The sequence below is a fragment of the Lonchura striata genome, chromosome 11 (assembly GCF_050655825.1).
Source record: "Lonchura striata isolate lonStrDom1 chromosome 11, ASM5065582v1, whole genome shotgun sequence".
Classification (NCBI taxonomy): domain Eukaryota; kingdom Metazoa; phylum Chordata; class Aves; order Passeriformes; family Estrildidae; genus Lonchura; species Lonchura striata.
Window position 1 is genome coordinate 17828895 of NC_140713.1, and position 12284 is coordinate 17841178.

General features: G+C 47.7%; 1 protein-coding gene across 6 annotated transcripts in view; it reads right to left on the reverse strand.

Moving 5' to 3' along the window:
* LOC146766433 (uncharacterized) overlaps positions 1-12284 on the reverse strand; it is a 91725-nt gene that overhangs the window by 7322 nt on the left and 72119 nt on the right. For 4 of the 6 annotated variants that reach the window (XM_085589726.1, XM_085589725.1, XM_085589724.1 and 1 more), the window contains exons 5-7: positions 8712-8842; positions 7405-7717; positions 739-2141 (exon numbers count right to left, since the gene is read on the reverse strand). In XM_085589726.1, coding sequence (XP_085445852.1) covers positions 7668-7717; positions 8712-8842 — 181 coding nt within the window. In that variant the 3' untranslated portion in view covers positions 739-2141; positions 7405-7667. Of the gene's footprint in view, positions 1-738; positions 2142-7404; positions 7718-8617; positions 8843-12284 lie in introns of all 6 variants that reach the window. The other 2 variants (XM_085589728.1, XM_085589727.1) reach the window with 2 other exon arrangements.

Here is a 12284-nt window from a genome sequence, read left to right on the forward strand (position 1 = left end):
CCTGGAGCTGAGGGACTGACAACAAACTGTCAGCCCCTCTGTGTTGCTCTCATCCAGCCCAGCCACACAAGACAAAATGCATCCCGGAATTAATGTGGGAATTTAATGAGAGCACAGGTGGATTGACACCAGGGAGAAAGGAATCTTTCCTACAAGGGCCAGGATAACCCTATGACACCTACTGGTTCCAGCCTCTGAGATATTGCCCCCCCAAAAAGTGTCTCAGCCTGTGTGGTGGTTTCTGAGCCTGCTCAGGACGCAGTTTTACACCACTTCCCACACCCACTTCCCAAAATAGAGCAGATAGAAATCACACTGCTTCTGCAAACCTCATGTGAAGAGTCACATGGGATGACACGACCCTGCTAGCTCAGGCTGTGTAAGAGCCACCAACATTAGGACAGAGAGGTAATGATAGTGCCTGAGGTCCCTGCCAGCACTGAGGACATGCACCAGAAGCCACCAACCCCCTTCCACATTAAATGCAAGAGTTTGATGGAACATCCTGAGTTGGGAAGGACCCACAAGGATCATCAAGGCCAACTCCTGGACATTCAGTGCTGATACTGCTTCCCTAGAGCATGGCACCACAGGCCAGGCCCCCAGGGACCGCCCATTAGGCACAGACAGGGCACTTGTATGAAAACCAGCCTCCCAACAAAGCACCAACTCTTTCCAGGTGATCCCAGGACAAAGCATCAGAGACCACACACCCAGGAGGTATTTAAATGGCCTTACATGATGCACTTTTTCTCCTCCAGGCAATCAGATGCAGATTAAAAGGGCACTTTGAACAAGCCATGTACAGCTCAGGGATGTTTGCAAGATTTGATTTTTGAGTTCACTGAGAGTCCTCAGCTCCTGCTGAAACCCACAGACCACAAACTGTACCATTACTCTCAAGAAGAAAATTCAGAGAAGGGTCTGAGGCCCCTCAGGCTTCATCCAACATAGCTCATGCCTCTCCCACATTAATCCTATGGGATGTAGCTCATCCATTTTTTCAGGGTGTAGGTGCTAAAGCTCCTCAGCCACTTGCTCCAAGGTGAGCTGGACTAGGGCCAGCCACAATCAGCACTGCAGGCTGGCACAGCACCTTGTACAGATCATCCTTAGGCAGCCAAACTTCCCTCTCTTGACAAGTTATGACCCTGGAAGTAGTCTCCACTGACTTTACTGTGGTTATTCTGACTTGCACTGATTGTACAGATGACAGAAGCCATTAAATCTTCTTTTTCCTCATGCTTTGCACAGCAGCCAGGGGATTTATAAGCATCAGGTGAGCTCCTGATTCTCTATGAGACAGAAAAATGCTTCTCAATCAGACTCAAGCCAAAGGTCGTTCTGAAGAAATCAGTAGCTCTAAGAAATACAATTTGTAGTCTTTGTTCAAAATTAAACAAACCCTGACAGCTGTAATTTGGAGGTACTATTTAAAGAAATCTGCACCAACTAAAATCTTAGCAGCTACTTCAAAAATCAGCTCTACAAACAGATGACTATTGACTCCTGTAATGGAGAGCAAAGGAGTAGAGATGTGTTCCAGCTGTCTTTGTGGCCAGGATCTGGATACTCGCCATTTTAAGATGTCTTCATGGGGGCAAGTACTGAGAGCTTGAAAACACAAAGAGTCTGGCTGCGAGGGTTAACAATATTAGGAGGTGGTGGGAAGCCAAAGAACTGGTTGAGCATAACCACCTGAGAGCAGCAGGCTGCTTGCTCCTGGTTGGATCTGACAGGGAAGCAGAAGGCTTCCAGCCATGGAGAGATTCTCAGTCTGTCCCTCTTCTTAGGGCAAAGGCTGCAGGAGAGGGAAGCTGGATCTCAAAAGCTGAACCCTGAGGACAAGCTCACAGCATGGCTGGCGGGTTCCCTGCCTGCCAGCATTGTTGTCCTTCCATGGGGATAAGAGCAGCGTGAGAAAAGGAGGGAGGTGAAATGACAGAGCACGTCCTGAAGTCCTCGCCTAAGAGGAAACGTTCCAGCTGATCTGAACCGCTTCTGCTGCCCCCAGAAGGTGTCTCCACCGGCCCGCGCTGATGCAGCACATCCCAGGCAGGCAGCGAAGCCCCAGCCCAGCGCACCCTCCAAATGGGATTCTGCAGCAGGTCACCATGGGGGCACGGAAGGCGAAGGTAAAGCTGCAACGATAATGAGCAGGTAATGAAAAGCTAACAACAAAAAAAAAAGCTCCAGTTTAATATACTTCCCAAAATAAATCAGACACTGAAGCTCCACCCTGCTGAGTATGCTGGCATTGCCATCCATCTCCTGCCCAGAAGGTGCAGGCATCCTCACCCTGTCAGAAATCAGATTAAGGGTATGGGGGGCTTTTACTCCATGTAAAAGCCAAGTTAACATTGCTCCTGAGTTACTGTTAAAAGTCACTCACATGGTACATCAGAATTCCTCTCTGCTCTACCTAAAGTGAGGCAGGCATACTCCCAGGATGTGCTCACAGTCTAATGGTCCAACTGAGCTCCTGGAGGTGGGAAAAGAGATGACCAGACAGGATTGACCTGGTCCAAGTCACACTGGGGACAGCTGGGGGCAAGTGGGTGGTGATGGAGGCCAGCAAGGCAGGAAAGAGGTGACAGTTACCAGTGAGGGGGAACATGCAAAGCAAGCTCCCAGCTGGGAAGATTTCCTGTGGAGGAGAAGGATGACTCTCCTGAGGGCAGAGCCACTGAAAAGGCAGCTTTGAGTCAGGCACTGTTGAAAATGCATAGCATGGCAGCTGGGCCCAGAGGACCCCTGGGGTGCCCGACCCCTTGGAACTCCTACCTCCCTCTGCTACATGAAGCACACAGTGGAGAGTAAATCAATCCTTGCTCTATCTCACACCACTGATTGTGGGATGGGCATTTCTATGGTTGCTCTGCTCTTTGCTGAACCCCATTCAATCTCCCTGGAAGCTGAAGCCCTCTTTGCTCTGCTCCTGGCTGCCTCCTTGTTGCTGTCAGGGCATACAGATGAATGGTGACACATGTCTAACATCCCAAAGTCCTCACACCTTAACCCAGCTGCTACTGGTTCTGAGTTGGCAAAAACACTACACAATAATCTGTCAGCATTCAAGGAGCTGATGCTTCTCATCATAAGATTTAGTTTTAGGTTGTGCTCCCTGTCCAGGAACCACCTTGGGCTAGAAGGAATCAGCACAAAAATCCCCAGTGCAGACTTACACTAGAAAACACGTAAAGATTTGGCACCTGGATTCAAATTTACCACAAGGGGCTTGAGCTGCTTCTTCTAAGAGTTTAAAGATTTCTCAGCTACTCTCTGAAGACACCAGAAAAGAACACACCCATACTAGAAATGGCAGTTTTTGGCAGAGCTATGCCAGGGGTTCAGATGGATTTTCTCTTGGGAAAGTTGTTTAAAGCACAGCTTGCTGAAAACAGGAAAAGAATGAAAGGTGAGAAAAGATAGAAAAATTAAGAGAAATTTGGTCTGGAAGATTATGTCATCTTACCCATTACTGACACATGCAGTGAGGGCTGTTCCTACTAACAAACCAAAAAGAAACATCAATGTTTTGTTTCATAAATAATAAAGCACTGTAGAAACAGGCCTTGAGCCTCCTGCACCTCCTGCCCAGAGGGAATATATGCAGGAGCCATCCAGGCAGCACTGGCAGAATGGCTTGGATAGGGAGAGGGATGCCCTTTGCAGAGCCCTTGTGTCTTGGGCTCCCTTTTGAGCCTTGGCTAATGAAGATGTGTAGAAAGCAAGGGCAGAAGCCGGTGGGGTTGGCCGAGTGGTTTGTGCGAGGAAGGGTCCCCAGGGGGAGTCCCAGGCCAGTGCCCACCTCAGCTGGTGCCTAGAACCAAGAAACCAGCTTAGAACTGGTGGGAACCAGGGGAATCTGACTGAAAAAGCATCCCAATGGGCCAGGACAAGTTTTGACACAATGGGATTTCTGCCCAGTGCTCTCTGTCAAAAGCCCGTGGCCACAATGAAGGTGAAGGCTGGAGCGTGCTGGCTCAGGTGGGATCCCAGGGACCAGCTCCCCAGTGCCTCTGCCTATGAGTAGAGACTCTCTGCAAGCTGTTCTTGGCAGTTACATGGCCACCTCAGAGGTGATTCTTGCCTAGCACCCAGCACTTGCTCCAACAGCCTCCAACTCTGAGAAATAGGAACCAACTTCTCTGTTACACCGAGCAAAACAGTGCTCTGCTGCTGCAGAACCTCCTGCAGCTGAGGGACACATCAGGAGTGTCTTTCCCTCACAACTCAGTCCTCCTTCTATGTTACTCAGGGGATTTAAGCAGGGAAGTAGCACCTGTGAGGCTACCAAAGCCCAAAAAGAGCTCTAAGGAGCTGAGAACACCAGGGGCAAGAAGGGGGTGGGCACTACTGTCACTCATCAGAGACTCCGCAGCACCAGGGGCATGGGGGATAAATGCATTGCTGATGGATGTTCCCAGTGTTCCTGCCTCTCCCTGCCAGTGGCTGACAGAGCACTGCTGTCAGATTTCTGCCTTGCACTCTTTTTCACTGTCTGCATTTTCCATTTCTTCCTTGTTATAAAAACAACAAAGCAAAATCCCATCAACTATAACACAGAATTGGTTTTTCTGTTCAGCACTAAGGCTAGGATCTGGCTCAAGGATCCCTGCAGTGACACCTGCCTGGGGACATGCAATGAGAGATGACAGAGATGGGAGAAATCACTAATGCTATAGGAAGAACCATTTGAGAGGAGAAAGGCTCCTGTTCAAAACAAAATTTGGCAAGAAAATCCTGAATAGAAAGAATCATTTTCTACATGTTTAGCTCAAGAAATCCTTTCCCCAAAGAATCTACTGGCAATTCATTACCCTGGATGTGTAGCCAAGATGTTCCCACTGACCAGAGATGTCAGATCAACACATGAAGGTAGTTTGACATGTGCCATGGATGTGCAGAGCTCCCTGCTGATCCATACTGGCACATGGACTGCTCAGTGCCTCTTAGCTCTGTCCCAGAGAGGGAACATATCTTGCATGGAGGGGACAAAGAGGTGATGCAGGAACAGCAATGATCAATGCAGATGACAAGGCATGGTCCTGAATAAAGGATGAAAGCTCTAGAGAAAAGCTACATTTGGGAATGAGCCTTTTGCAGCCTCTGTCACAGGTCTCTAAGAATATCATTGTATATTCTTTGTATTGAATGTCTTTCTTTTGAGAGGAAACCTAAAGGAGGCTGAGGAGCTGGTTACTGACCTTAGAAAGGGGACAAATTGGTCTTTCAAGAAGAAACCTTGAAGGTAAAAAATAGGGCAAAATATTTGAATTGGACTCCAGATTTAGTATCTCCTGTGGGGAGACTATGAAGATCCATTCCAATGCTACAGAAAACCTCTTGGTGCAAAGGCTTAACTCAGCTTTGAGCTATCAAAGAACCAAGGGGCAAAGAGAGCCTGTTCTCAGTCTTTCTCTAACCCTGTAGGTGTAGACAAAGAGTAACCACAGGAGATTCATAGCTCCACAGTGTCAGAGAATGGGCATGGATGGGCATGGATTGGGCATGTCCAACGCCACAGCAAGAGCTGGACTCTGCTGTTTCTACTACTGCTCTCTAAGCAGCAGCAGGGACTAGAGAGTGAAGAAAAAAATGGCTTGAACTGCTGGAAGAAAAAAAAAAAATCTAAGCACACAAGGTGAGCTTTTCCAGGCAGAAAAAAAAAACATTTTTCTCCCCTGGTGTGTGTGTGATGAATGCTGGGAGGCTCTGCTGATGGGCTCCAGCAAGCTTAGATGTATGGATGCTTCAGTTCTACTGATCTCACCTTCCTCAGTCTTGATACCTGATTCCCTTGGTGTCAGACTGAATTAGTTTATTCTGATCACTTAGAATACCAGCGGTGCTTAATGTGGACCAGAAATAATATCTGACATGCTGCCCTTCTGCCGGGCTCTTGATGAGCAATTTGAGGTGTTAATAGCTTGGAGACCATCTTCATTTGCAGCTCTGCCATGCACAATGACATGGTGGCTGCTGAGGGGCTCAGAGAAAATACATTCCTGCTTAATTAACATGCAGAGCAGAACAGGGAGCTGTCACAGCATCCTCAGCAGGAAAGAGGCAGCAACAGGGCCATGCCAAGCCCTCTGGAGCAGAGGCTGCTCTCATGCCAGATGCTTGGGCCCCTCAGCTGCCACCAACTCTGCAGGCTCAGGTGACTCAGCATCAGGAGCAGCAAGTGCCTGCAGGCTCAGGTCCAGCAAAGCCAATTGAGGGGGAGATGGGGTGATTAGAAGCTGAACACTGATTCAGCATTCCCAAAAGCCTGAATTGGTTCTACATAAATGGGAGTAAAGAGAAACAGGCAAGTGGCCAACAAGTGGCCCCAGAGGAAATTAATTCCTTGCAGACTTTACTGGAATCTGCTTATTTCTTTGTTATTGAAAAATATGTGCATTGTTCTAGCATCAACATTAAATTTCCCCTTTAGGTTGTAATTAAAGCCTAATCTAATTTGGCAGAAGATAACAGGGACCTCCAAGCAGAGCTAACAGCCCTGCTCTTTCTTCTCCGACTCCCTCCACCTGCTTTTGGCAACTTTTGTCTGCATTCCAGGGTCTGCTCATGAAGGTGCTGTGCATCAAGGAGGGGCACACAAAAACTTGTTGGGATTTGATAAGACCAAGCTGGAAATGGGCTGCCCCAGTACCCAGGGCTTCTCTCCTAAACCCTCCTCAGAGCCATAGCTGATTTACAGCTCCCAAGAGGCTTTGTCCTCTGAACAAAACTGTTTATGGATAAGCTCAGTTCCTTGTAACAGCAGCTCTTTTATTCCCAATGGTTAACTTGGCTTGGTTTCCTGGGGCATTATAGAAAAACTGTTTGCTTCTGTCATAAAAACTGCCCAGCTCAGACTTCTGCATACTGCAGAGAGGTCACACCAGGAGGAACTGCCAGAAATGTGTTTATACATGTGCCCCAGTCTGAGTGCAGGATTGCTCCTGGGTTTTGAAAGGACAGCCCAGCCCTGGATGACACTGCTTCCAGGGCTGTTCAGATGGGTGCTCCCCCCAACAGTTGCAGCCATCCCTAAAGCTGTAGAACCTGCTGATCTCTGTGAAACACCAAGGAAGTTGCTTTGTGATGGTGAGTGTGGTTAAACAGGCCAAAATCCTTTCACCAAGGTGGCCTTTGCCTCAGGCCACAGATGTCTAGAAAAGAAGCTTTCCTTCCCAGGGGAATCAGTATGGCGGCTACACCAGCATTGAACTGGTAGAGATCAACTATTCCCTGAGTTTCCAGCCTGATCACAGCTGGTCAGTGTTATTTCCACAAGGAAAACTCAAAAACACTTCTTCAAATCCCAGGCAAACAGCCTTGGTCTTTGTTAAGTATAGGAAGTACAGACCACCAGGAAGAAGAGCTTAAAGCAGAGCACAAATGTGCACATACCTTATAGTGTTCACCTGGCTGTCTGTCTGGAATGACCAGTGGTACTGGGCAGGAACTGGGCTGCAGTTGGTCATGTCCACATAAACACTTGTTCAGCGTCATTCATGTTGCAGGCAAAGTCCATGGCCTAGGTCTGGAGATGGAGATTTGGGAGGTAGACTTCTCCCCAAACAGTGATTTGCTCCTCATGAAGATGCTCCATGAAGCACATCCTGAGAACACTCTCTGCCACCCAGCTGTTCAGATTGTTCTCATAAACTGGGTTAAACTGGATAAAGAGATGAAGTTCCTTCCCTACATTGAGCGTCATGACCTGCAAGGAGATGTAAAGCATTAATCACCATTGTGATCAAGTCCCAAGGTCTCACAGCAGGAAACAGTAAACATCCCTAACCATAACCCTAACCCTAATGCCTAACCCTAACAACCCTATCCCTAACCCTGACCCCTAACCCTAACCCTAAACCCTGACGTTGACCCTAACCCTGACCCTAACCCTAACCCCTAACCTAACCCTAACCCTAGCCCTAAGCCTAACCCTTAACCCTAATCCTAACCCATCACCCTAACCCTAACCCCCTAACCCCTAGGTTCAAAGTGTGACCCCAGCATGGGCTTCTCAGTTCTCCCTCATTTCTTTACAGTGAGGATCTGTCTGCAGACACCATGCTCTGGTCTGACATTCTCAGGCTCACGTTTCTGTGCTTGGCAGCAATACAAGGGGATGGCTGCTGGAGAGCTGGGATGCTTTCCAGGTGATATGTTACTTCATGGCTTGCCTCGATCTGCTTTCCTGCTCCCTTCTCTTCATGTCTTCGAGCCAACATGGATGTTCCCAATTCAGATGAGATTTTGATTCCTTCAGCAGCTCTGCTGATTTGGTTCAGGCCAATCCACTGCTACTACAGTTTATTTTACAGAATAAACTTCTCAACTTGAGAATCTCCCAACAGAAAAGCATCACCACATCCCTCTTCTTCAAACCCCACTGAGTGAGCCCACAGATGCTCATCTGGAATCTGTAGCAAGGGGCTGCTGGTCCTCATTGAAGAGCCAGGACAGCTCTGGGTTGCTACAGAAACAGGAGGTAAGGAAAAATAATCTCAAGTAGTCATAGACCTCCTTCCCAAAGCACATACAAGTCTGACACATGCATCAGTAACATTTTTAGTGTCGATCCTGCTTGGATTTGCATGCCTGGCTTCTCTCATACCTTTGTTACAGAGACTTTCACTCCACAAAAAGTGTAGAACCACCAGTGCACTTTCAAGGCTTCCCTCTGTTGATGCCCAGACAAGGTAATTTACCCTGTGAAACATTGGGGGGACCTTTCTGACAGCTGCTTCTCCTCTGGGAAGAGACAGACTTCTTGTTCACTCTAATGCTTTCAATTCCCTCAGGCAGAGTGCTTGGCATGAGATGATCTGGAAGGCAGTAGCTGTTAGATAGAGCAGAGCAGAAAAATGAGGATGATAGTTCAGCATGTCTAAATGGCTATGAAAACATTGAAGGGCAACATTAGGTAGCCAACTGGAAATTATTGGGATGTGCAACAGCTGAACTAAGGCTTTCCAAGGACAAAGGGCTTGGGTGAAGCAGTTTCTGTGTCATCAAGTCACAAGTCATGATTTCCTTGTTTCTGTAAAATGAGGTGATCTTGTAAGCATAATGCTTACAAGAAATTTGTAGGAACAAAAAAAAAAAAAAAAAAAAAAAAAAAAAAAAATCCCTATATCAAGGGGAACAGGTGATAGAAGGGTCAGTGCTGGCAAACCCTTTCTTGGGAGTGGATGGGAGAGAATCCATGCTAAAATCCAAACAATCCAAATAGCCAGTCTGTCTTCAGGTAAGGAAGGGATCACTTGTTCCTAGGATGCCCTGTAGCCTTCTAGGGTTTTAAAATAAACCTCCTCAGGAACAGAGATGTCTTACATTTCACAGAAAAACACCATGCTTAAGTTGGATACTCAAGACTGTTTCCTCATTTCTCATGGTTTTGTTTCCAAATGCATCCCTTTCTTTCTCATTCCTCTCACTGATACAACACCACAACCCAGCTCCTCCACAGAGCCCACAGACTGACAGTCATCTGTGCTGCATGTGCAATGCAGGGAGCTGGGCTGCTGACCAGCCTGATGCCTATGAATCTCTCTGGATCCAAGGAGGACAAAAAACTCACACCCAGGGGTGTCAGGCTCTGACTGAAGGAGCCAGGTAGCCACAGATGACATGGATGTCAGATGCCATTTAGGCTTCCCAGACAAGACATCCTCACCAGTGCCCTGATCATTCTATTTCCCTCTCCAGCAAAACCTTTGGGCTCAGAACTGCACAGGGACAGTCCCACTGCAGGTGATTGAGCAAGTCTTCCTCAAGTTACCACTGAAGCAACCCTTTCTCAGAATACCAGTACAAGCAGGAGCTTCATGCATACACATTTCACATTCACTTCCACATGTGTGCCCAGTGGTCCTGGAGCTAAGAAATACACACCAAGGTTGGCTGGCATTTTCTCTGTAGAGTTGCATTTCCCCTGGGAAGAAAGGCACAGAGAGGAGAACATCCATGACCCTGCTATTATCTCCTCTGAGCTGCTCTGTAAGGATGCTGCAAAACCTGGTTGCCCTTGGAACACCGAGGCTGGCTGAGAGACTGGGGTGAGTGGTTATGGAAATATTGGCAAGTGTTAAGTTGTCAATTATAATGATCCCTTGGAACAGCTTCCATTGTGGATGGACACCACACTGATCATTAGAGCTGGCACACTGTGTTTTTCTCCTCTTGGACTCAGGACTAGACCAGCCCTCTGCTCATGTTTGTTTGTGGAGGAAAAGCAATGCTGCTCCCAGACACTCCCACCCTTCACGGGGCTTTTGTTTTACTCCTTGCTTCTCCTGACTAAAGCACTTGGCATTTATTTAATTGACTTCCTGCCTGACTTCTAGTCTTAAGTGTAACTTACTTTCCCTGTCCTTCCTTTCTGCCTTAGCACACAACACTGGTAACCCCATTTGCTCCAAACGAGCAGTATTTCCGTCAGCCTGTATTTTGGGATCAGCACTGGGTTTTGGTAGCTATGGAAACACAAAAATGCCTTAGCAACCAATGGTGACCAGCAAGGAAAGCAACTGGTGCTGCCATGGAAACCTGTGGCCTTAAAACAGTTTCTTGAAGTCACTTGCTCTTTCTCCCAGGCAAATGTCAATGGGCTGCAGAAGAAGCCCAGTGGAGGGGACCTGATCTGCACTTGGCAGGGACCTCACCTGGGCAGTGAGCTGGAGCAACCTTCCAGCACCATCTCCACAATTTGGCCTGACCTCAGGTCCATCTGTAGCAGCCACAGCTTAAACATGGGGCTGCCAGGTCTGGGGCTCTGGGAATTATCTACTCTTGGTGCCACTGAGGGCAGGGGGACAATGGTGCTGCTGAAATATGCTGTAACTTTCTGTGGTCCAGTACAGCTGATGGATGTGTTGTCCTTTGTTTGTCACTTGGAACTGGTAACAGAAGGGAACGAAGATAGAAGAAAAGCAGAGATGGAAAATGTCATGGAAGCTGCTATTTCTGTGTGGTCACTCAGTTTCAGCACTCTGGTGAGGTTCTCTGACTGCACACTCTGCAATAAAACTTCTACCCAAAAGCTGCCCAAGCTCAAAGCTTAAGCCACAGCCAGGTCTTGGTTACCCTGGAGTTTATCAGTATCCAGCAGCTGCTCTTTTTGCCAGGGAAAGTCTTCCTGAAAAGCATCTTCTCAGTTGCTGCCTCATCTCAGAGCATCACCAGCTGCTTAACACTCTGAGGGTTTTCCAAGGTCCGGCTTCCTGCCGGTCTCACTGTATCAGACACTGACCTGGCTGCAGGCAGAGGGAAGAACAGCTTCCCTGCCATTCCACCTTTCCCTTGGGAGCTGCTGCCTCATGTGGCTTCCTCTGAAGATGCTACTGAGGAGCTGCAGGGTATAGAGACTCATCTGGTGATCTGAGCACCACTTGCCTCACTAGTGGTGCCATGGCATCCCCTCATCCCCTCAGCTCTTAAAGAGCATCCAACCATAATCACTCCCAACATCTCACCCTTTGCCAGAACAGTGCAACTGGGTTTGTGTTTTACGAAGACAAATGAACTGTGGGAACACAGGGTCAACAGAAGTTTCCTCCTTATGAAGACAGCAGCAAGACCAGTCTGGCTACTGAGGGAATGGAGTGACAACAAGAGATTAATAACTCCAGCTAGACAGAAAACAAAATGAATGTTCAATGGAAATTGATTCCTTCATGTAAAGAAACCCTAACTGCAGGCTAGTCTGGAGCTGTTATTTGACTTTCAATAAATCTGAGCATGACCAGGAAACAAATTGTTCCTGGAGCAGTTACTGTTTTATTGAAAGGCACAGAAAATGTGGCAGCAGAAGTGATGGTATAGAAGAAAGTTGCTCTGGAAAACTGTTAAGAACTGATGTGTACCAGCTTAGTATAAAATGGTTTGTGCTGGAGACAGCAATGGATGAAAGCTTGAAGAAGCTCTGGGTAGTTGCAGAATTTGTGGCTCTGGGAACACCCAGTGTTTCCTGGGTCCCATTTCAGCTCACCCAGTGAGCTGCCAGGGCAGCTGACAGCCCTGGCAACAGTCCTAAACCAAGCAGGTGGGCACAGATGGGAAGAGGCAGTGCACAATGACACCATGTAGCTGGACATTGCCCACTCTCTTGTGTAGCCAGCTTGTAGCTGCACAGAGCACAGGACATGCTGGACTAGGGTCCACCTCCCTGCAACATCCCCATGTATTTGGATGGCTGGTTGGTATGTATTTAACCCTCCAAAATCTATCCTAAACACCTAAAGTAGGATTAACCTACTCTTTCTACCCAAAAATTTAGATAT